The sequence below is a fragment of the Fringilla coelebs genome, assembly GCF_963513975.1.
Source record: "Fringilla coelebs genome assembly, chromosome: 26".
Classification (NCBI taxonomy): Eukaryota; Metazoa; Chordata; class Aves; order Passeriformes; family Fringillidae; genus Fringilla; species Fringilla coelebs.
In genome coordinates this window covers 737265-761720 of record NC_140052.1, presented here as the reverse complement: position 1 = coordinate 761720, position 24456 = coordinate 737265, and the positions used below count along the sequence as shown (strand labels likewise).

The following is a 24456-nucleotide window of genomic DNA, read 5'->3' as shown; positions in this document are numbered from 1 at the left end:
GTTCTGCCCCGTCCCTTCGGCTCTTCGGGCTGTTTTGAAGAGGGGTCCCCCCTGCCATCCCTTCCAGCGCAAACATCACCAAACCGGGCGGGAAATCCCACCAAAAACCCCAAAACCAGGATTTCCCCCCTCCTCTTTTTCCCCTCCTCTCCACTTCCCCAAACTTCGGAGCCGCCAGGTAAAACCCCGGGGCTGGAGCATCCCCCCGCTGCTCTCCCCATCCCAACCTCCGGCCAAACAAATCCCGACCGCTTTTCTCCTCTCTCGGACCCAATTCCTGCTCTTTTCCCCCCAAATGCGAGGCGCTGCCCTTACCCGTGCGCCGGGGCCGCCGCTGGCTCTGCCCTGCCGGGCTGGCTCGGGCTCTCCCCCGGGATCGCGGCCGGTCCTGCCCCGGGGCGGGGAGGGACAGCGGGGAGGGATCCGGGACAGCCCCGGTTCGGCCCCCCGAGGCCAAAACCGGCCGGGTTTGAGCTGCTGGGAGCGAAACACCCGCGGGATGGAGCCTGCAGGCGGCAGGGATGGATAATTCCCGGGGATGGATAATCCCTAAGGGGTGGGGAAACCCTAAACCTGCCCAATATTCCCCAAAAATCCTCCAGAAATTCAGGTGGGAGTCCAAATCTGGGAGGTGAGAGCGTTTCTCCTTGGGATTTTATTCTTTTCCCCCATTTTTTGCTTGTTTCCATGGCGTTTCTAGCCACAAAAAAGTGATTTATTTTGGACCTTAAACCAGCTCAGTGCTCCCCAAAAACCCTCCAGAAATTTAGGTGGGAATCTGTAAATCTGGGAGGTGCCAGCATTTCTCCTTGGGGAATTTCTCCACTGGGATTTGATTCTTTTCCCTCATCTCATTTTTACTCACTTCCATGGCATTCCTAGCCACAAAAAGAGATTGGTTTTGGACAAGTCAGGCCCTAAACCAGCCCAATATTCCTAATATTCCTCAAAAATCCTCCAGAAATTTAGGTGGGAGTCTAAATCTGGGAGGTGACAGCATTTCTCCTTGGGGAGCTTCTCCCCTGGGATTTTACTCTTTTCTCTCATTTTTACTCACTTCCATGGCATTCCTAGCCACAAAAAGTGATTGATTTTGGACAAAGCCAGGCTCTGACCCAGGGGGTTTCATTCTGCATGAAGCTGCTACATATTTTATTATTTAATTTTATTTTATTTCCTTGTTAATCCACGCAGCAGTGCCACACTCATCCCTCAAACACACCCAAAGCTCCTCTCGCTGTACAACACTTTCCCCAACGTGAGTTAAAGGTGGAGAAGGTACCATTAAAATTAAAATTAAAGTTAAAATTAAAATTTAAAAAAAAAAAAAGATGCATTGCAAGAACTCAGAGGGAAGGGGGGAGGAAGTCAGAGGTTTAGTTCACGTCGAGGTATAAAATGGGAATTGCTGGTTTAGCCTGGGAGGAAAGAGGTTTTTCCAGCTGGTGCTGGTCCTGCTTCCACCAGGATCATTTCCTGGCTAGGAAATGGGTTTGGAAAACAAAATCCTCCTTATTTCTGCCTCCCCCTCCTCCTGCCTCTCCCCCTTCCCCATCCAGAGCCCTCAGCCATCCCTGCGGGTGCTATTTGGCATTTTCAGCTACCAGAGAGGTTTGACATCGTGGTTTTCTCCAAAATCCCGAAATATTAGTGCAAATGACAGGGGGGACACGGCCGCGGCTTTGGGGGGAAAATGGGATTTTCTCCTGGGCTGGAAACCCACCCATGAGCCCCCAGGTCAGGGTGAAACCCCCCCAAAATCTCAGCCAAGCCTTGGGATTTACAAAATCCTCCCCACACCTGGGAATTATTGCGGTGGCAGGGCAGGAATGTGCTTTTCTCTAAAAGAAAATTTAAAAAAAGAGGATTTTTTTTGTGCTCTCGTCTGTCGAGCGGCTCCCAGGGAGCCACGTCGGGCATTCCCAACCCGAGCCCCCCAAAATCCCAGCTCTGGAATCCTGGCAGCCCTGGCCCTGGTGCCGCTCACAGATTTCCTCTTTTTTTTTAATCTTTGTGTTTTTTTCTTTGTTTTTTGCTGGCATTTGAGATTTTGGCTGAAGCTGCCACCAGCCAGAGCCTTCCTGGGATTGAGGTGGGAACAATCCCCGAGGATTCTGCGGGGTTGGGGGGTTTGGCTCGGGGCTGGGGCCACCCAGAGCGTTTTGGGGCTCCCAGAACAGCCCAGGGACGCTCACATGGCCGTGGGGCCCTCGCAGATCTCCTCCAGCCTCTGCTCGATCATCAGCCGCAGGATGGAGTACCTGGGGAGGCGCAGAAATCCAAAAACAGGATTGTTCAACCCTGCAATAATTCAAACCCCGCTTCTGGGGACGCCAAACCCCGCTCTCACTGCGGGAAACGCCCCAAGAAATCCCACAGAAAATCCCCACACCAGGATTTTCCCCTGTTTTGCCTTCCCCTTCTCTGCTTCCCCAAACTTGGGGATCACCAGCCAGGGAAAATCCCAGCGCTGGAGCATCCCAGAGCTGCACAAATGAGATTTTTTTTAGGGGTTTTCTTCCCTGCCAGCATCCCCCAGCCCCACGTACTTGTGCTTCAGCTTCTTCACTTCCCGGTCCTCCTCCTCCTCCAGCTTCTGGATGAAGCTCCTGAGGATGGGCATCTCGAATTTGATGTACTGGGCCACCTGGGAGGGAGAGGAGGGGCAGGAAAAGGTGAGGAAGGGCATGAACTGACCCACCCCCCTTCCTCTCCTCAGATTTATCCAAAAATCTCAAAGTTTTTGCAGCAAACCCTAAAGGAAATGATGCTTGTGACCATCAGCCCGTGCAAACGAGTGGATATATCTTATAATTATGGGGAAAAGATCCATCTAGGGTTTATTTATTTTAATTTAATTTTAATTCACCCACTGGCTACTGGAGGTGGCTCTGTCTGAGCATCCCTAAAGTCTCAGAGCTGCTTAATCCCAAAGTGACCCCAAAAGTGCCAGGTTTGGGGTGGGAATGATCCCAAAGTGACCCAAAAATGCCGGGTCTGAGGTGGGAATTCAGAGCAGAGCTGGCAGGTGGCAAAGGGAGCTGCTCCCACCCTGTGGAAAAAGAATTCCTGGGAAATCCCTGTTCTGTGAGCAGAGCTGGGATGGCACAGAGGGAATGCCCTGGGAATGCTCGCTCTGAGAATGCACTGGGAATACACTGGGAATGCACTGGGAATGCACTGGGAATGCTCTGGGAATGCTCTGGGAATCACTGGGAATGCTCTGGGAATGGACTGGGAATCACTGGGAATGGTCTGGGAATGGTCTGGGAACGGTCTGGGAATGCTCTGGGAATGCTCTGGGAATGCCCTGGGAATGCCCTGGGAATGCTCTGGGGGCTGCTCTGGGAACAGCACTGGGCTCAGCAGTGGGAATTTCCCGGAGGATCAGGGTAAAGCCACCCCAGGATCCCTGGCAGTGTCCCAGGCCCGGCTGGAGGGGGCTGGGAGCCCCCTGGGGCGGGGGAAGCGTCCCCGGGTGGGCTCTGGGGTCCCTCCCCACACCCCGAACGTCCCCCCAGCCCCCCCGGGCCGCACTCACGTCGTAGGTGACCTCCTCCACCTGGTCCTTCTCCATCAGGAACACCTTGGACACCTGCTCGCAGGGGCCCTGCAGCACCCGGGCCAGCAGCGGGAAATCGCTGCCGCGCAGCCGCTGCTTCTCTGCGGGGACACCGAACCGGCACCGCGCGTTGGCACCGCGGCACCGCGACACCGGCAGGGCACCGGGACACCGCCGGGCACCGGGGCACCACCAGGGCACCGGGACACCGCCGGGCACCGGGGCACCACCGGGCACCGGGATACCGGGCACTGGGGTACCAGCAGTGCCAGGTGGTACCAGCAGGCACCATGGGACCGGCAGGGCATGGTGGCACTGGCACTGCCCAAGTGGTACCAGCGGGGCACCGTGGTACTGGCAGTGCCCGTGAGGTTCTCGTAGTGCCAGGGTGGTACCAGTGGCGCCTGGGTGGTACCAGCAGTGCCAGAGCAGTGCCAGCACTGCCCATGAAGTACTGGCAGTGCCCAGGTGGTACCGGTGATGCCTGGGTGGTACCGGCAGTGCCTGGGCAGCACCACTGGGAATTTGGGGCACTCCCATCTGGGGACTTGGGGCACTCATGCCCAGGGGTTTGGGGCACTCATGCCCAGGGGATTTGGGGCACTCCCATCTGGGGATTTGGGGCACTCATGCCCAGGGGATTTGGGGCACTCCCATCTGGGGATTTGGGGCACTCATGCCCAGGGGTTTGGGGCACCGGTGCCAGGGGGATTTGGGGCACTCATGCCCAGGGGGATTTGGGGCACTCATGCCCAGGGGTTTGGGGCACCGGTGCCAGGGGGATTTGGGGCACTCATGCCCAGGGGGATTTGGGGCACTCATGCCCAGGGGTTTGGGGCACCGGTGCTGGGGGATTTGGGACACTCCCATCTGTGATTTTGGGGCACCAGTGCCAGGGGATTTGGGGCACTGGTGCTGGGGGATTTGGGGCACTCCCATCTGTGATTTTGGGGCACTCATGCCCAGGGGTTTGGGGCACTCATGCCCAGGGGTTTGGGGCACCGGTGCCAGGGGCATTTGGGGCACTCCCATCCATGATTTTTGGGGCACTCACCTCCGCTCGTGTGCACCATATACAGAGCAAACTCCTCTGCTGAGTTCTCAATCTGGGGGGAGACACAAAGCTCTGCTAAAGGGACAGGTTCTGCCCGGGTATATTCTGTATCTATCTATCTATCTATCTATCTATCTATCTATCTATCTATCTATCTATCTATCTATCTCTCTATCTATATCTATATCTATATCTATATCTATATCATCTATAGCTATATCTATATCTATCTATATTGATATATATATAAGATATAGATTTTAAATATTTATATATGTGTGTGTATACATATATACATAAAATATGAATGCAGATTTTATACATAGAATAGAAATATTTTATATATAATCTAAAGATTTATATATTAAAATTCATATGTATATAATCTGAATGCAAATTACACGCATGTAATATACAGATTTATAAATAATATGAATATAAATATACCTCTATAAATAAATATAAATATATATAGTTATAAAATATACAAATATTAAAATAAGAATACAAATAGATAATAATTTTATATATAAGTATATATGTATGTGTGTGTATATCTATACATAAATAAGTGTGAATGCAGCTATTATATAATCTATAAAACTTAACCCACAATCTATAAAACTATAAAACATTTAAATTTATTTCCCCCACAACACAGACCGCGCTCAGAGCTCGGAGGGGACGCTGCCCCTACCTTGAACTTGTTGAGCAGCAGTTTGAGCACCTGGGGCGTGGTCATGGTGCTGTTGATGCGCACGTTGGTGACGGAGCCGTAGGCGGGCGTGAACACCGAGGTCTGCGGGGCACGGGCGGCGCTGAGAGCCCTGCCCGGACCCCCGATCCCCCTGGACCCCCCGATCCCCCCAGATGATCCCCCCAGATGATCCCCCCAGATGATCCCCCCAGATGATTCCCCAATCCCCCCGGGCTGTGGTGTGATGTCACAGTTCATCTCAGGTGCCCCTGTCCTTCCCCAGGTGCCAATCCCCTCTCCTTTCTCCCCTCCCTGACCCCTGCTGGTGCTGTCTGTCAGTCCTGGCATTCCAGGGAGTGACTGGCAGAGTTCAAAGGATGCCCTGCATCCCTGGGGGCCATGGGCCCACCCAGGTGTCCCTCGCACCTGAGACCTGCCCGCCCTGCACCTGCTGGATCCCTGCCCCTTCCCTCCTCCTCTCCCAGGGGTTTAAAGAGCCAGCAGCCACTCAGTTCAGGATTCTGTCAGAGCTGTTACGGGACTCAGAGGCAGGCTGGTCAGAATAAAACCCTGGATCAAAACCCTCTGGCAGAATCCCACTCCTTTCCTTCACCTCGCCTTAAAGCATCTGCACAGAGGTAAAACCAGAGCTCTGTCTGAACCTGTCCCTGGGGCCAGCTGCAGCCTCCAGCAGCCAGAGCCGCTCTGGGGTGAGCACACCGCCGGTGCCGCCCTTCGGCCGAGCAGCAGAGGCTGCTCAGGCCCAACAAATCCCATCTGGACATAGATTGGGGTCATTATTCCGGGCTCACCTTGTGGTTGTAGAAGTGGCCGTTGATGGAGAAGCGGTGCCGCCGCAGCCGCCGCTGCTCTCCGGCCGTGCGGGCGCTGCCGCGGGGCCGCACGCCGACGTCGCTGCGGGTGCGCATCAGCTGCGGCGCCTCCTCGGCTGCCCGCGGCGCTGCCCGGCCGCCGCCGCCTCCACCTGCCCGGGGGACCCAAAGATGAGTCACAAAGTCTCTTTTCCCAGCCCAGCCTGAGTCAGGGCTCTTCATTTCTCTGTTGTTCCCCATCTATAAAATTCTGTCTCCTGTCCAGCCAAGGTTCGCTCAGCAGACAGTCAGACACACTCTGCCTGCCCCTGGGGCGGTGTTATCTTTTTGTGCTAAAAACTACCTGTACAATATTTACCATTACTGCCCAATACCTATGGAAATTTTAGGTTGGTTTAGAGTAGAAACTCACCTGTGTCAGACAGTGAGCTTCTACCCTAAACCAACCCAAAAAGTGCCACCAGCACAGCAGGAGGTGGAGGCCAAGGAGGAGGAGAAAAAGAAGAAGAAGAAGAAGAAGAAGAAATCTACTCAGTCCCCGCCTGTGCAGCTGGAGCAGCTCCTGCTGGAGATTCCTCCCTGCTGCAGACACGTCCTGAATTAAAACCCCCCGAGCTGGAGCCTGAGAGCTTCATTAAAGATGGATGGAGAGCTGGTTTATAATAATCTGGACCCGGGCCAGGTTTCATGCAGAGATCTGAGGCTCTGCTCTCGTTAGAGGGAAGGAGAACAGAGGAAGTTAAATTATGGAGAAGAGAGGGAGGATGCTCAAGCTCCTGGGAGAAGGGGTTTTATCCAGGTAGCAGCAGGGATTTAGGCAGTTAATTCGGAATTAATGGCCTTCCTCAGGGGCTGGGGGAGGATAAACCAGCTGCTGTGGTCTGAACGTGTCCTGGGGAGTTTTGTAGGGGGGAGGAAGTTTGGGGTGAGGATTTCTGCACCCTCCCAGCGGCTGTTTGGGATCAGGAAAATTCTGGAATCACAGAATTCTCCTGAGAGGGAAGAGACCACAAGGATCATTGATTCAATACACCAACAATCCCACCCTGGGAGTGTTCCCTAAAAATCAGCAATCCCACCCTGGGGTTATTCCCCAAAATCAGCCATCCCCCCATGGGGTGCTCCCCAAAATCAGCCATCCCCCCCGTGCTGGGGGTCTCCCCAATCCCCCTCCCAGCCCGGCTCACCGGTGCCGCTGCCGGGACTCTCGGTGCCGCTGGCCGTGTCCCCGTCTGTCACCTGGATGTCCGGCAGGGTGCTGGGCTTCAGCACGGACCTGGGGGGACAGAGGGGTGGGTGGGTGGCCTGTCCTGGCTCTGTCCTGGCTCTGTCCTGGCCCTGTCCTGCCCCTGTCCCTGTGGGGCCGCAGAGGGAACGGCCATGCAGGGAATCTCTGCGCCTCATCCCTGGCTCCAGCCGGGACAGAACACCTGGAGGATGCAGCTGGGGGTGCGCCCTGCACAGCTGGGAGGGGGTTTGGGGTTCTCTATGTGTGGGTTTGGGGTTCTCTGTGTGGGTTTGGGGCTGTTTGTGTGGGTTTGGGGTTCTCTGTGTGGGTTTGGGGCTGTCTGTGTGTGGTTTTGGGGCTGTCCTGCCCGGTTTTGGGGCTGTGCATTTTTGGGGTTGTCTGAGAGTATTTTTCAGGCTGAGAGTTTTTGGGGCTGCCTGTCCATTTTTGGGGCTGTGTATTTCAGGTCTGTGTATTTCAGGGCTGTGTTTTTTGAGGCTGTGTTTCTCAGGGCTGTGTTTCTCAGGTCTGTGTATTTCAGGTCTGTGTATTTCAGGTCTGTGTTTCTCAGGGCTGTGTTTTTTGAGGCTGTGTAGTTCAGGTCTGTATTTCTCAGGTCTGTGTTTTCAGGGCTGTATTTTTCAGGTCTGTATTTCAGGTCTGTGTGTCTCAGGGCTGTATTTCTCAAGTCTGTGTATTCAGGGCTGTGTTTTCAGGTCTGTATTTCAGGTCTGTATTCCAGGGCTGTGTTTCAGGGCTGCCCCCAGCCCCACTCACCCGTGGGCGCCCAGGTTGCAGCCCGAGTGCCAGGAGGAGGAGGAGGGCGGCGGGCGGATGCGCTGGTTGTCGTCCTGCATCTGCAGGCGGATGGGGCGGCGCAGCCCCCACGAGATGTTCAGCAGCCCCTCCACGATCAGCTCCCCTTCCTCCTGCAGCCAAACACACACAGAGCAGGGGGTTTTGATGTAGAATATAAGGATTTTACACACAGAACACAGGGGGTTTTATATGTAGAATATAAGGATTTTACACACAGAACACAGGGGTTTTATATGTAGAATATAAGGAATTTATACACAGAACATGGGGGTTTATATGTAGAATATTAGGATTTTACACACAGAACACAGGGGTTTTATATGTAGAATATAAGGAATTTATACACAGAACACAGGGGTTTTATATGTAGAATATAAGGAATTTATACACAGAACACAGGGGTTTTATATGTAGAATAAAAAGATTTTACACACAGAACACAGGGGGTTTAACACACAGAACACAGGGGTTTTATATGTAGAATATTAGGATTTTACACACAGAACACAGGTGTTTTACACACAGAATACAGAGGTTTTATACACAGAATATAAGGATTTTATATGTAGACTATAAGGATTTTATACATATAATATAAGGATTTTATATCTATAATAGACACATTTATATATAATAAAAAGGTTTACCTATATAAAAAATCAGATATATGTGTATAATTTGAATGCAGATTATCTATATATAATGTAAAGATTATATATATGTAATATAAAGATCAATATACAAAAATTCACATAGATATATAGTCTGAATGCAGATTACATATACAAAATAGGAAGATTTTTACACATATATATAATCCGAATGCAGATTTTCTAGATATAAAGATTTTATCTATAATATAAAGATTTAGATATGAAAATCACACATATATATATATAAAGAATGCAAATTACATACTATATAAATGTAAAATCATAATAGAAATATTGTATATAGGGTATAAATTTGGAGTTGCCAAATTTACATTATAAATAAATAAATAAATATACATATACAAAACTATATTAATATATAAACTATAAAGATAAATATAGATATCCATCTGAAATTATATATAAATATAGATATAAATATAGATATAAATATAGATATAGATATAGATATAGATATAAATATAAATATAAATATAAATATAAACCCCTGGATCCCCAGCTGTGCCCTCACCCCCTCTCTCACCTCGCGGTGCCGCAGCTGCAGGTTCTGCCCCTCGTAGTAGATGTTGTAGGTCTTGAGGTGCAGGAGCAGCTCATTCCTGGGGGAAAAAATGAAAAAATGGGGAAAAAGTGCAGAGAGGGGGTTTGGGGCGAGGGGGGGACACTGCAGGCAGCACCAGGGACCCCCGAGCTGCCAGGGGAGCAGCAGGAATTGCTGCCCCGGCTGAGGAGGAGCCCTCTGTGCTGCTGGGCACCCAAAACTGCTCCACTTCAGGCAGATTTGGGTCTTTTGTTTTATTTTATCTGTTTTGGGTCTTTTCCCTCCTCCCTTGCTGAAGGTTTTGGCGGGGGCCCAATTTTGAAGCCACAACCAGGGAGAAATATTATATTATGATTGTGAGGGAGAAATATTGTATATAGGGTATAAATTTGGAGTTGCCACCCCACATCCCAAATCCATCCCATGTCCCACATCCCATATCCCACATCCATCCCATATCCCAAATCCATCCCACATCCCACATCCCATAATCCACATCCCATATCCCAAACCCATCCCATATCCCATTTCCCACATCCATCATCCCCTGAATGCCCCAGCCCTGTGTCCCCTCCGTGTCCCACCGTGTCCCATATCCCGCTCGTGTCCCCCCCGTCCTGCCCCGTGTCCCTCCATGTCCCCACCCCGTGTCCCTCCATGTCCCCCCGTGTCCCTGTACCTGGAGATGACCTTGTCCTTCCTGCAGGGCACTGTGTCCCCTGTGTCCCCTGTCCCCCCCATGTCCCCTGTCCCCCCCTGTCCCCGTACCTGGAGATGACCTTGTCCCCCCCCATGTCCCCTGTCCCCCCCTGTCCCCCCTGTCCCCATGCCTGGAGATGACCTTGTCCTTCCCGCAGGGCACTGTGCCCCCTGTGTCCCCTGTCCCCCCCATGTCCCCTGTCCCCCTCGTGTCCCCTGTCCCCCCCATGTCCCATGTCCCCCCCTGTCCCCATACCTGGAGATGACCTTGTCCTTCCCGCAGGGCACGGCGCCCCCCGTGAGCTCCATGGCGGGGCCGGGGGCATGGGGGGAGCCGGGCTGGGGGGACGGGGGGGTCAGGGCAGCTCAGGGCACCCCGAACACCCCGGAACTGGGGGGATAAAAACGGAAATGGAAATGAAAATGGACATAGAAATGGAGATTAAAATGGAAATGGAAATGGAAATGGAAATAGACATAGAAATAAAATGGAAATAGAAATAGAAATAGAAATAGAAATAGAAATAGAAATAGAAATAGAAATAGAAATAGAAATAGAAATAGAAATAGAAATAGAAATAGAAATAGAAATAGAAATAGAAATAGAAATAGAAATAAAAATAAAATGGAAATAGAAATGGAAATGGAAATGGAAATAGAAATGGAAATAGAAATGGAAATAGAAATAGACATAGAAATAGACATAGAAAGTTGATATAAAAATAAAAATGGAAATAAAAATTTTAAAAATACAAATGAAAAACGAAAACAAAATAAAAAAATACAAATTAAAATGCAACGGAAATAAATAAGAATAAAAGTAAGGATTAAAAATTAAAAATAATAAACGGTAATAATAAATTAAAAGTAATAGAAATAATAAATTAATATGAAAATAATAAAAATTAATAGAACTTTAAAATAAACAAATAAACAAGAAATTAAAACCTAAACCCATAAAAAATACAAATAAGAAATTAAGTATAATTTAAAGAAATGTAATAAATAAATAAATAAATAAATAAATAAATAAATAAATAAATAAAGGTAAATATGCCGCGGGGCGGGCGGGGCTCGGCGCCGCTCCTCGGGGACGGAGGAGATCAGATAAGGGCAGAGGCGCCGAACTCACTGAAAATTTAATCCCCCCTGGATCTCCTTTCTCTCCTGACGCTGGATTTGCATCCGCAGCACCCGCGGCTGTCCCAGCACGGCCGGGAGGGCACTGGGATTGTTTCCCCCATTTTTGACCCTTTTCCCTTTTCCTGCAGAGCTCGGGGGCGCGGGGCTGGCTCGGGCCGGGCCGGGGGAATTTCCCGGCCCGCAGAAATTCCGGGCTGATCCCTCCCGGGTGTTCTGATCCCAGCCGGATTTTTGGGATCCCCCCAGATCCCACCTGGCTCAGAGCTTGGGGGGATTTTTGGGTTTGGGGGAAGCCCCTGGGATGCTCAGGTTGGAAATCAGCCCTCAAAGAGGCCTCTGGATGGGGAGCAGGGGAGGGTTTGAATGATGAAAAAGGAGCTCGGATGGAAACATTTCATTTTTCAGGGACTTTTCCCTCCCTCCCCTTCTCCTGGAAGGGAAACTGAGGCCAGCAAAAAGCGTCTGCTGCTCAAGGCTCTGATTTCCTCCACCTCCCGCCTCGCCCTGTGCCTCCCCCCAAACCCCGGGACACAAATCCCCTTTTCCTGAAAGAAAAACGCCCAATTCACCCCAAAATCCAGCCCGGGGGGGGGAAACCTGTCAGGGGATGAACCCAAACCCTAAAACCCTGCAGGGCAGCAATCCTGGGGGCTCCATCCCACACCTTGGCATAAAAAATTGATTTGCAACAGCAAAAAATCCCCCGAGGCAGGAGGGGAAGGGCAGGAAATCAGCCCAGCCCAGCCCTGGGGCTCAGAGAAAAAGCAGAAGGAGAAGAAAAATCGCGGAAGAGCTGACAAAGCTTTGGGTTTCCTGAGGAGCTGTGGGAGTATTTTGGTAAAATTGGGTAAAATTGGGCAAAATTCAGCAAAATCCGGCACCACCCCTCCTCCTGCAGGCGCCCCCACCCATCCTCCCCCAGGAATAATCCCATTTATCCTCCCAAAGTGGCACCAGGAGGGGATTTCGCAGCTGGCTCGAGGGTTTGGGGTAAATCCGTGGGGGTTTGGGGCAGCAGCTGCGTGGGGGAGCCCAAATTTGGGGTTCCAGGTGGGAGGGGCAGGAAGGGGCATCCCCAGGTGGGATCCCCTGGCAAGGGAGGAAAAGCTCTGGGAAGGTTCAGGGAGGATTAAAGGACACGGCAGGTGTGAAAATGGGGCCAAAACCAGCAAAAGGAGCGAGAAGAACCCTCCTGGAGCAGAAAAAACACCAAAAGGAGTGAGAAAAACCCTCCTGGAGCAGCAAAAACACCAAAAGGAGTGAGAAGAACCCTCCTGGAGCAGCAAAAATACCGAAGTGAGTGCAAAGAGCTCTCCTAGAGCAGCAAAGTTGCCGAAGTGAGTGGGAAAAAACCCTTCTAGAGAAGCAAAAACAGCAAAGGGAGTGGAAAAAAACCCTCCTGGAGCAGCAAAAACATAAAAATGAATGAAAAGAACCCTCCTGGAGCAGCAAAACCACAAAAGTGAGGGGAAAAAACCCTCCTGGAGGAGCAAAACCAGCAAAGGGAGTGAAAAGAACCCTCCTGGAGCAGCAAAACGAGTGAAAAACCCTCCTGGAGCAGCAGAGTTCCCTCCTGGAACCCTCGGCACACTCCGAGCTCTGCTGCAGAGCATCCCGGAGATGCCCAAGTCCCAGCTCCCTCCAAGGGGACACGGGGACGGACCGGAGCCACCAAAAAGGTCCCGGTTTGGGCTGGAGGGAGCTCCCGAGCGCAGGTTCATCCTCCCGTGCCGAGGAGTTTCCTGTTTACACCCCGGCTCTGCCACCTTGGCCTCCGTCATCACATCCCCTTCCTAGCGCTGAGGAAAGGGGCAAATTCTTCCTTTTTTGGGTCTGCGGAGAAAACCAGGCTGGGAGCGGAGGGGAGAGGCGGCTCCGGGAGATTCCCCGGCACTGCTGACCCCGGCAAAGGCTGGGAATCACCGGGAACGGCTGGGATAACCCGGGAAAAGGCTGGGAATCACCCGGGAACGGCTGGGATAACCCGGGAAAGGCTGGGATAACCCGGGAAAGGCTGGGATAACCCGGGAACGGCTGGGATAACCCGGGAACGGCTGGGATAACCCGGGAAAGGCTGGGAATCACCCGGGAAAGGCTGGGAATCACCCGGGAAAGGCTGGGAATCACCCGGGAAAGGCTGGGAATCACACGGGAAAGGCTGAAAATCACCCGGGAAAGGCTGGGAATCACCCAAATCAAAGCGCTGGCCAAGTGGAAGTCGCTGCATTGCTCAACCCTCAGTTCCCGGCACCCCCGTGCCTCAGTTTCCCCCTCGGAGCCGCCGCGGTTCCGCCCTGCCCTGCCCGGCCCGAGCCCCTCCTGGCGCTTTGCAAAGCGCTTTTCGCACCGCTCCGGGTCAAAGCAAGGAGGGTTCGGCCCCCTCTGCCTCCTCTCGGCTGCTCCCGGGCCTGACGGAGCCCGGACTTGTTCCCCTCCCCAAAACCAGCCCCCCTGAGCCCAGCCCGAGGGAGCCCGGCCGCACGCACAGCCCCGCACAACCCCTGCCCGGCTCCGGCACAACAAACAAGGGGAAAAGTAGCAAAACCCCCCAAACCCGCGTTTTCGGCAGGAGAGCGATGTTCTCCCCTGCTCCTGCCAAGAGATCCGCGGGTTTTGGGGGGGTTTTGCCGCCTCGGTGCCACCCCGGCAGCATCCCCGGCATCCCCCGCCGGGCGGGAGGCGCGGGGCCGGCGCAGCCGAGGATTGTGGGAATATCCCGCTCCCCGGGGAGGCCGCGCCGCTCCCTCCCCGCCGCCCCGGCCGCCTTCGCCCGGCCCGAGGGCGCTCCGGTGCCCGCAGCATCGCCCGCAGATGCGCCGGGGCCCGGGCGGAGCGGGGCCCGAGCGCTCCCCGCGGGTCCTGCGCTCACCGCGGCTCCCGCGCTGCCCGCGGCGCTACCCCCGGGCCGGGCCGGCTGCCCCGCGGCCGGCGCGCATCCCTAGGCGGGCAGCTCCATTGTTCCAGCGCCGCTATTGTTCTCCGGCCCGGCCGCTCCGTCCTGCGGGCACAGGGGAAGGGGGGAGCGCTCAGCGGGAGGGAGGCGGCGGGAGGGGCCCGGGGCGCTCGGGGACGGGGGGGCCGCGCTCACGGTGAACCCTCGGGAGGAGCCGGCGGCCACCAGGGGCTCCGGGCGGGCCCCGGGACGGCGCGGGCGGGACGGGGCGAGGAGGTGCCGTGCCCGGAGGGAGCCGCGGGCGCTGCGGCTGCTCCAGCCCCGCTCGGGGGGCGATGCCGGGGGCGCTCCGGGGGGGCTGAGGTGACACCGGGGGTGCGGGTCGGATCCCGGAGATCCCGGAGGTTTTCCGTGAGCTCCCGGCTGCGCTGGGGCCGCGGCCCAGCCCCGGGGCCGCTCCCGGCGCGGGGGACGGGGATGGGATGGGGATGGAGAGCGGGATGGGGATGGGGATGAGGATGGGGATGAGGATGGTGACCCATCCCGCCCGCACTCACCCGGTGCCGGTGCCGCTCCGCTCGCAGCCGGTGCCCCGGAGGCCGCCCCTGGGCGGGGCGGGGTGGGGCGGGACGGGGAGGGGCGCGGGCGGGGCCGGGGGTGGCAGCGCGGGGGACACCCCCTCCCTCCCGCAGCCGGGGTCATCCCGGAACCCGCATCCCGCAGGATATCCCGGCTCCGGGATCCCATCCCGGCTCCGGGATCCCGTCCCGGTGCCAGCGCTGCGCACCCCAAGGGACGCCACCTCCGGGAGCCGGGCTGTCCCCGCCCGGACATCCCGAGGGATGCTCCGGCCTCAGCCCTGGAGCAGGTTCTGGGCTCCCCTGGCTCCAGCCCGGTTGCACCTCAGGAGCGGGGTCTGAAAGGATTCTCCATCCCTGGTGCCAAGACCGGAGTCCCAAAGGACGCCCCGTCCCCACTGTCACAGTCAGGATCCCAGAAATGCCCCGTTCCCAATGCAGGAACAGGATCCCAGACATTCCCCATTCCCGAGGCAGGAACAGGATCCCAAAAGATCCCCCATTCCCGGTGCAGGAACAGGATCCCAAAAGATCCCCCATTCCCGATGCAGGAACAGGATCCCAAGGGATTCTCCAACCCCGTTGCCAAGACCAGAATCCCAAAGGAATCCCCATCCCACGCAGCCAGGCTGGAAGTGCTCCCACAATCAGCTCCAGCTTTGTCCAGAATTCCCAGAGGGAATTTGTGGGCTGCATCCCACAGGCTGGAGCGGCTGTTTCTGCCCTAAAAAGCCCCAAATCCTGGGCCAGCCAGCGCCAGGGCCGTGCAGGCAGCACACTTGGCTGCTCCCCTCAGCCTCGGGATCCCGCTCGGATCCAAAACCGCCCCCGAGCCGGGGATGGAGGAGGAAATAAATTCAAATAAAACCTGCCTGGAGCAGCAGCTGCAGCTGGGGCTCACAGCTCCCCCCGAGCCAGCACTCGGCGTTCCCAGGATCGGGGTCCCATCCTGCCCGTCCAGTTCTGGTGCCCTGGGGAGAGTTTGGGGGTGTTTGGGGGGAATTTGGGGGAGTTTGGGGGAGCTCAGTGTTCCAGAGCAGCAGCAGCCGTGTCCCTCCTCCTTTGTCTGCCCCTGACCTTTCCCAGTGCTTTGTGGCTTCTCTGGGCTTTTTTATCTTTTGAAGGAATTTGCCTAGAAACAGCCCACACGAAAGGGAAAAAAAAAACCCCAAACAACCCCAAAACAAAGAAATAATCAAAGCAGCTGCTTGAGCCAAACAGGCCTCTCTGCAGGCACAGGCTGGAATGGGCCTTTTTTCCCAGAGTTTCTTGGATTTCTGTGTAAAACATGAGAAGTTCTGGCTCAGGGAAGCACTGACTCGGCAGAAGCGAGCGGGGCCGGGTCGGGATTGATATTCCAGCAGCATCTCCAGGGCTGGCAGGGATGAGAGGCCCTTTGTGGTGGGGAGAGAGGACAATGGAGCCGGCCCCAAACCCCAGGATTCAGCCCCAAACCCAGGGAGAGCTTCCCCTGCCCCTCAGCTCGTGGGGAGGATGCAGACAGAAAAATAAAAATAAAAAATAAAAAATAAAAATAAATCCGGGGTTAGGGGTGGGCACCTGTGGGAGCACAGCGGGATCTTGGCTGTGGAATTGGGGTCAAATCGAGCAGGAATCCCAGGAAGAATCCCAGGAATGGGAGGGGAATCCCAGGAAGGGGCAGGAACCAAAAGGAATAGGCAGGAAATCCCTGGAAGAATCCCAGGAACAGGCAGGAAATCCCCAGGAAGGGGCAGGAATCCCAGGAAAGGAGCAGGAAATCCCAGGAAAGGGGCAGGAAATCCCAGGAAAGGGGCAGGAAATCCCCAGAAAGGGGCAGGACTCTGTGCCTGTCCCCCACAAATCCTGGAATTCCCGTGTGGGAGCTGTGGGATGGGAGCTGAGGGCTCCCAAAGGCATTTGGGGGTTGTGGTTTTGGGCAGCACCTGCTCCAAAGACTCTGGGTTGGGTCTTGCCATCACCTGGATTCTGAAATTAATAATCCATTAATCAATGAATTATCCATTGGGAAGAAATCAATGAATTAGGGAGGAATCCTTCCCTTCCAACCTCTGATTCCACAATTCACCACCAAAGGAACTGTGACCATCACTGCATCTATGCCCGCGTTTATTTATACTGAACAGCTTTAAAAATACAGAATAAAATAGCTTTATCTACTATTATTCACAACATCTGGTCCAAATATTACATTTTTAAATATTTAGTTGTTTAATGAAGCAATGTTAGGAGGAAAAAAAAAAAATGAATAATAATAATAAAAAAATCCGTAAAAGAATTACACATCTTGGAACAACAAAAAATTAATCAAACAGAAAAAAAAAAAACCCAACAAACCCCAAAATAAACTTTTGCTGTTGAACAAAAAAAAAGTGTTACAGCCAAAAGTCAGTCACGAAAAGTCATGGGGAAAAAAAAAAAAAAAGGAAAATTATCCCCACCGCCTAAGAACAGTCAATAGTTTGTTATGCCAGAGGTTGTTCTGAACAGACAAATACAGAGATTATTGGGGATGGCAGCAGGGGGGGGCCGGGGAGGGCAGAGAGGAAGGACAGAGCCACCCCTGGGAGGGGACAGAGGACAGAGCCACCCTGGGTGTCACTCCCAGCCCCAGCCAGGAGCACCCGGGGTGGCTCCAAGCCCATCCCAGATCTCAGCCAGCCCCGGGACCCCCCCAAAAAACCACAAACTGCACCCAGTGGGACTCTGCTGCAAAAAAAGGAGTGAGCCCCCCTTCCCCCGGCTTGGAACAGGAAAGGAAAAGGGGAGAAGAAAGAGACAAGAGCCGATTTTGGTGGGAGAAGGCCACGAGGATGGAGGAGGAGTGGTGCTGGTCTCAGCCAGCACGGGCTGCTCAGGTGGGGGAGGCATCCAAGGGCTCGGCCAAACCAGCAGACTCGGCTCTGCCAGCGCTGCTTGTACCCAAATGTCAGGATTTGCACTCTGGTTTGGGCTGGGAATGACCCAGTGAGGGGTTTTCTCCAATTCTGCCCCCGGGAGCCCCGAGGGCTCAGCAGGGAGGAAACAACAAAAGGCTCCAGTTTTGGGTAGGAACACAAAGATGGGTAAATAAAGTATACACAACCACTATAGATTCGTCAATGAAGAAATTCTACCATCACATGACATTGTCATGACACTCATACCACTCCCTCCCAGGAAAAGCACCGCTGTTATCCTGAGTGGAAATGTTATTTTCTTAATATATGGAAATAAAATACTGCAATATTCATGTACAAACCAAGTTGTCATATTTCAAGTCAGTATTAAAAGGCAATAAAAGCAAATTTGGGGTTGAAAAGGTTGAGCTTTCCGAGCTAAGTCCCTCCGATATGACAACGTTAACCAGTCAGAGCTGTCAGCTACGAAACCTAAATTTCTGTAGGCATAATTTGCAAGTATTTGCTTTAGAAAACGTGTTTCAACATGTCAGCAAGAACCCTTAATTGAACCTAAAAAAAATACAAGAGAATATCAATTACAAAAATCCCAAGTTACTCTGTTTGTATACACTGATGCCACCTCGGATATGACAAAATGAGATTTCTACCATGAATATTTGCCCTTCCCTCTCCAAACCTGGTTGAAACTTCTCATCAGCTCTTCACTCACCTCTCAGCTGCCCACTTCCCTGGCTGCTTGGGGCGTGGCTGGTGGAAAGGCAGGGAAGGACAGGGAGGGAAATCCAGCATGGCTTTGGCAGTCAGGTGGCACCTGCACGTCCCCAGCACGCACCATTTGTGTTTCTTTCTCCCCAAACCTGCAGCTTCAGCCTCTCCAGCCCAGCCAGAGCTTGGCACGGGCACCTCAATCCCTGGAATTTGGAGTTTTAATGCTCCCCAAACCTGCAGCCTCATCCTCTCCAGCCAAATCCCTGGAATGTGGAGTTTCACAGCAGCCAAGGGGACCAGGAGCAGGGCAGGACTGAGGGTCCAAACCCCCTGCAGCTGCACAGAGCCGGGCTGAGCTCAGGGATCCCCCCAGGAAAGCCCCAGGAGGGACAGGGCAGCTCCTCTGCCCAAAGTCAGCTCCAGCTCCCCAGCCCAGCCCAGCCCAGCCCAGCCCGGCCCGGCCCGGCCCGGGGTCTGTCCCCCGGGCTCAGCTCGGAGCACCCGCCCGGGGAGGAGGCGGGGGTTTGTCCCAGAGCCAGCTGGGATCCAAGCTGGATCCAAACTGGGGCCCAAACTGGATCCAAACTGGGACCTAACTGGGATCCAAACTGGGATCCAGAACAGAGATCCAGAACTGGGGCCCAAACTGGGATCCAAACTAGAATCCAAACTAGATCCAAACCGGGATCCAAACTAGAATCCAAACTGGATCCAAACCAGGATCCAAACTGGGTCCAACTGGGATCCAAACTGGGATCCAAATGGGGTCCAACTGGGATCCAAACGGGGTCCAAGCAGGGATCCAAATGGGATCCAAACTGGGATCCAACTGGGATCCAAACTAGGATCCAAGCTGACCCAATTCCAGCTGCTCCAAGGGCAGGGGCTGAGGGAATGGGCACAAACCACAAAAGAATGAAATTCAACAGCAAACTGGGCTGCACCTGCCTGGGGAGGGCAGTGGGGAAGGAGGGGAGCTCTGCCCAGGGAGGAGCCAGCATTTATCCGGGATCTGCTGCCCTGGGACTTGGGAGCATCCTGGGAATCTCCACTGGGATCTCACCCGGATCCCTCAGCAGTGAGAGAGAAACGCTGCTCCCACCCCTCCTCCCTCTGCTCAGCTGGGAATGAAAAGCTTTTCCTCCCTTTCTCCACCTTCCCAGGATAACCAACTTCAACATCTGACACTCCACAGCCCCTGGGGCTGCAGAGGTGGATCTGTGTCCCACAACCCCTGGGGCTGCACAGCCTCCAGAGGTGGATCTGTGTCCCACACAGCCTCCAGAGGGATCTGTGTCCCACAACCCCTGGGGCTGCAGAGGTGGATCTGTGTCCCACAGACAGCCGGGGGATCTGGGAGCTCCCCACACCCCAACCGTGTGCAGGCAGGCAGGGGAAGCCACCACCTCGTTCCCTGGGGAGGAAACACTGAAAAATGAGCAAAAATGACTTTTTTTGTTTCACAGGCAAACCGACCTCGTCTACCACACAACGACTTCCGAGCGGCTCTCGAGTCCGACCGACACCAAGACTGCAAACTACTGAAAGTTCCCCGAAGGAAGCAGGAACAAAGGCATGCTTGGGCACGGGAAAAGCGGGGTTAAACAGTTTCTGGAAACAGCCATGGCATGCTGAGAACGACCTCCACGGAGCCATTCCCACTCTACACTACTCAGTACTGATCCGCCAAGCTCTGTCCTTGCCCTCCCCACCCCAACCCGTCCATGCTTCAATAACCCAGAACAAATTCCCCTGGGAGCAGACTCAGAGAAAACAGAGCTCCTGTGCTCCTGTCCAGTAGTCAAACTTGGGTAAAGAGATCAGGGGGTTACAGGATCTACTGGTATGGTTTCCCAGGAATACAAAACGCAAGCACCGTAGAGCATTACTGGCCTTGAAATTACATCACACAACATTTCCCTGATGATCTCCACAGCTGAAAATGCTTTTGGGGCCACACTGAAGTCTAAAACTAACTTGCAATAGTAAGAACATTAAACAGGAATAAAACTGTTAATCATGAATGCATGATGAGCGTGAACACCCACATAACAGCAGAGCTGAGACTATTCCAGGAAAAGAAAAGAGATCTGAGTGGTGCCCTGATTGGACCCAATACCCGTGAACCCAGGTGGGTGAGGCTGCAGGTGCAGTGTCTCTGCTCTCCCAAGCCCTTCCCAGCAGCAATCAGCCTCTGGAGAAGCCCCACAAGAGGAGAAGAGCCATCAGCACAAAAAAACCCAACCCTGCTCAGAGCCGAGCGCGGCTTTCCTTGCAGGAACAACTGTTAATTGCTCGGAGCTGCTCAGCTAATTAGCATTTCTGGCCAGGACACATCCTGCTGGACTCAGGCACTGGGGCCAAGGCTGCCTGCAGGTCCTGTGTGAGCTCAGTTTGCCATCCCTGAACTCCCCAAGGAAATCCTGGTGGGGAAGGCAAAGGTGCAAAACTGAGAAATGCTGTCAGGAAAAGAAGCGGCTGCTGCAGCTCCCAGCCAGTCACGGCTTTCAGAGGCAAAGTTGTTCCAGAAACTTCCTGTCTGAGCACTGATGTGCCGCTGAAAGCACAGATTATTCAGAATGAAACTCTCCTGAGCTGCCAGCATCAGCTGAGCCTGGTTTCCAGGGCACTGAGAATGTGCAAATCACTGAGCAGCACAACAGCATCCGTGGGATCTGACATGATCTGAAGGAAACATTTCTCCTTTTCTCTCTTTTCCCTCCCTCTCCTTCTCCAAGGTTCAGCTTTCCTGGCATGACCAATGCTGAGGGCTCCAACAAAATCACAATAAAAACCAAAAATTTGCAGCAGCACCTCCACCTAAACCCATTAAAAAGCAACAGAATTAGGGGCACAGCTCTCTCCAACTTCCCCAAATCAGCAGGATTTTCCCCAGAGACACTAGACCTGGCTCCCATCACCCACAGCAGGAAAAGCTTTTTTTTCTTAAAAAAAAGGTTTTTTTTTTTCTTTTTTTTTTTTTTTAAATCCGTCTCAGCTCTGGTTCCAGAATTTAAATGCAGATATACAAAACATATATTTTAATGCTTCTTAATCAGCAAGAAACTGCAAATACATCTTTGACTACAACTAGATAATATAATTTCAGCTAAGGCTATACTGTAGCTTCTGAGTCTTCGTCTGAACTCCTGCAGCTGCTGCTTTTCCTGAAGCCTTTCCACGTGTAGCCCACGAAGGTGGGGCTGATGGGCAGGAAGCTGAAACACCTGTATTTTTTGATGAAGTTCATGCCAAAAGGCAGATCATAGGTTTCCATGCCATCCAGGGATTTGCTGCCTTTGCCAACCCCTTTCTTCCACTTCCGAATTCCCCTCTCCTCAGGGCTCCCTGGAAATCAGAATAACAGGAGGAAAATGTATTTATATTCATGGATACCTTGACATGGACACAAAGCAGAGCCTGAAAGAAGAATGAAAGCACCAAGGTCAGCCAGCAAAGCTCTGGGAACATCTTCCAGGCTCCTCCAAAAGGGAAAACCCACATTATCTGCTTGATTTTGAAGTCAAGGCGAGTTTTTTCCCTGGAATGGAAGCAGGTTTGGATCTCAAACCCGCTTTTCCTGTGTCTCCTGGAGACTGGTTTGGTTTTATCAGGGTTCTGAGGTGTTTTACAGGATGGGATTTTAACCTGAGGTGTTCTCAGGGGAAGGCAGGGGAGCTGTAAGGAACTCTGCTCCTGCTGTGGAGACAGCCACCCCAAAAGCAGGGACCTCCTGCTGGGAATGCTGCCTTTCCCCAGGGAATTCTGCTTATATCCAGGGAATTCTGCCTTTCCCCAGGGAATGCTGCTTTTACCCTGGGAATTCTCCTTTTACCCAGGGAATTCTGCCCTTCCCCAGGGAATTCTACTTAAACCCAGGGAATTCTCCTTTTTTTCCCAGGAAATGCTGTTTTTATCCAGGGAATTCTGCCCTTCTGCAGGGATTTCTGCCTTTCTCCAGGGATTTCTCCCTTTCTTCAGGGAATGCTGCTTTTACCCAGGGAATTCTGCCTTTCTCCAGGGACTTCTCCCTTTCCCAGGGAATGCTGCTTCTTTTTTGCCAGGGAATGCTGTTTTTTCTAGGGAATTCTGCCTTTCTGCAGGGAATGCTGCCTTTACTCAGAGAATCCTACTTTTTCCCCAAGAATTCTGCCTTTCTTCAGAGATTCCTGCCTGTCTCCAGGGAATGATGTTTATACCCAGGGACTTCTGCCATTTTCCAGGGATTTCTGCCATGTTCCAGGGATTCCTGCCTGTCTCCAGGGATTCCTGCCTGTCTCCAGGGATGCTGCATTTTTTTTCCCAGGGAATGCAGGTATTTCTAGGGAATTCTGCCTGTCTCCAGGGCATGCTGTTTATACCCAGGGATTCCTGCCTCTCTCCAGGGATTCCTGCCTGTCTCCAGGGAATGCTGTTTATACCCAGGGATTTCTGCCATTTTCCAGGGATTCCTGCCATTTTCCAGGGATTCCTGCCATTTTCCAGGGATTCCTGCCTGTCTCCAGGGATTCCTGCCTCTCTCCAGGGATTCCTGCCATGTTCCAGGGATTCCTGCCTGTCTCAGGGACTCCTGCCTGTCTCAGGGATGCTGCAGGGCTCACCTGGGATGGTGTTGTCCAGCACGAAGGCCACGCAGCCCCCGACGAACATGGCCGTGGTGAGCAGCACGTTCAGCACCTGATCAATGCCTGCAATTCCTGCAGCAACAGGGAAAAGCTGCTGGGTTTGGCATCACCCACGCCCCCCTGGCTCCCCCCGGGCCGGGCAGCAGCTCCTGTGCCCGGGCTCAGCGAGGGTTGGCTCTGGAGGGGCTCTGGGGGTGATGCAGAACCTTCCCCCAGGGCTCCAGCACGGGACACTGTTCCCCAAAATGCCACTTTCAGGAAGTGTCAGCTGCTGACAGAGATGTCACCAAGCACCATTTCAGTTCCTACTGCAGGCACAGCTAATCTGAGCTAAGCAGAAAACCGTGGAGGGCAAAAGAGAAGCGTTCAGATTGTAAAATTGTCACTTTTTATATAGTAATTATTTTATAAATCTTGTAAACAATCATTTTATAAATAAATAATTATTATTTTTATAAATCTTTTGTAAATAATTCTTTTTATCAATCTTTACTTTTTGAAGGGCCAAGGATCCCAGCCCCAGTTATGGAAGAACACTGCATTAACCACATCAAGCTTGAGGGATCTGCTTTTCTAACCACTTACAGCAGGACAGACATGCCCTTAAATCCTGGTCTGAAGGCATAGTGGAAAGAAAAGTCAGTTAATATTTTGTTTAAAAACCCCCAAACAAACCCAAAGCAGTGAATTATTTCCTTTGAGTCCAGGTCTGGTGACACACACTGGCATGAGCACTGCTGAGGGTCACATGAAAACACAAAACCTTCCCAGTGAACTCTTCAAAGCCACAATTCCCTGAACAGTCTGCAAAGGAAATCCACTAAAACTAAAATTCAGACCCAGAACACATCTGAGTGACAGAAAATTTCAACCCCCAAACAATTCCCCACCTTCCAAACTCTGCCTTGCTGTTTCCCCTTGATCTTTTGGCATCATTTGCAGCTCACATTCACCCTTCCAGTTCTTCTTTCAGCCCAGTTGGTAACTGCACCCAGAAACAGCAGGAAAGCTCCAGCTGTGTCCCAGGAACACTCTCTGCAGGTCCCAGCCTCCCAAAGAATTCTCTGAACACACAGAGAGCTTGTCTGGACCTACAGTCTTTCCTGTCTGCATAATTTGGGGTTTTCCCTCCATCATTTGGGTTTTTTCCTCCACAATTTGGGTTTTTCCCTCCACAATTTGGGTTCCTCTCCCTGACCCTCCCTACCTGATGGATTTTCCACGTGAGCACAAGGCAGAAGTGCTGGTGTGCAGGAGCAGGAGCACGTACCTGTGACCAGGGGGTTCTGTTTGAGATAGCTGGGGAGCACGAGGCCAAAGAAGATGGAAAATCCCAGCACGAAGAGATTCCGAGAAGAATTGAGATCAATGAACTGCAGGTTGGACAGACCCACGGCCGTGATCATCCCTGAACACAAACACCCCAAGATCTGCTTTTAGGAAACTCTTTTTCTTCAAAAAAACCCCAAAACCCCCAGCAAGATATCCCTGGAGATACC

The 24456-nt window shown here is 52.8% G+C and overlaps 2 protein-coding genes across 6 annotated transcripts in view; both read right to left on the bottom strand.

The window, feature by feature from the left end:
* Window positions 1-1163: 1163 nt before the first annotated feature.
* On the bottom strand, window positions 1164-14731 carry RASSF2 (Ras association domain family member 2). 3 transcript variants are annotated; one of them, XM_084221794.1, is made up of 12 exons: window positions 14701-14731; window positions 14120-14248; window positions 10364-10498; window positions 9391-9466; window positions 8152-8303; window positions 7334-7422; window positions 6126-6298; window positions 5314-5415; window positions 4617-4668; window positions 3542-3663; window positions 2550-2647; window positions 1164-2261 (listed from the first exon to the last, which is right to left on the bottom strand). In XM_084221794.1, the coding sequence occupies exons 3-12, from the start codon at window positions 10414-10416 to the stop codon at window positions 2192-2194; spliced, it is 987 nt and encodes a 328-aa protein (XP_084077920.1). In that variant the 5' UTR covers window positions 10417-10498; window positions 14120-14248; window positions 14701-14731; the 3' UTR covers window positions 1164-2191. The 3 variants fall into 3 exon arrangements, with proteins under 3 accessions (XP_084077920.1, XP_084077922.1, XP_084077921.1); XM_084221796.1 differs by lacking the exon at window positions 5314-5415; XM_084221795.1 differs by lacking the exons at window positions 14120-14248; window positions 14701-14731 and having other exon boundaries at window positions 10364-10612.
* A 4100-nt stretch (window positions 14732-18831) lies between these two features.
* SLC23A2 (solute carrier family 23 member 2) overlaps window positions 18832-24456 on the bottom strand; it is a 50959-nt gene continuing 45334 nt past the window's right edge. For all 3 annotated transcript variants that reach the window (XM_084221873.1, XM_084221874.1, XM_084221875.1), the window contains 3 exons: window positions 24228-24365; window positions 22934-23029; window positions 18832-21680 (listed from right to left, as the gene is read on the bottom strand). In XM_084221873.1, coding sequence (XP_084077999.1) covers window positions 21448-21680; window positions 22934-23029; window positions 24228-24365 — 467 coding nt within the window. In that variant the 3' untranslated portion in view covers window positions 18832-21447. The remainder of the gene's footprint in view (window positions 21681-22933; window positions 23030-24227; window positions 24366-24456) is intronic.

Excerpts from the sequence above, each read along its gene's own strand:
- RASSF2 (XM_084221794.1), bottom strand. The coding sequence starts at position 10,416 with ATGGAGCTCACGGGGGGCGCCGTGCCCTGCGGGAAGGACAAGGTCATC. Across the intron at positions 8,304-9,390 it reads TGCAGCTGCGGCACCGCGAG|GAGGAAGGGGAGCTGATCGT; the intron begins GTGAGAGAGGGG and ends GTTTGGCTGCAG. Across the intron at positions 6,299-7,333 it reads GAGTCCCGGCAGCGGCACCG|GTGGAGGCGGCGGCGGCCGG; the intron begins GTGAGCCGGGCT and ends TCCCCCGGGCAG.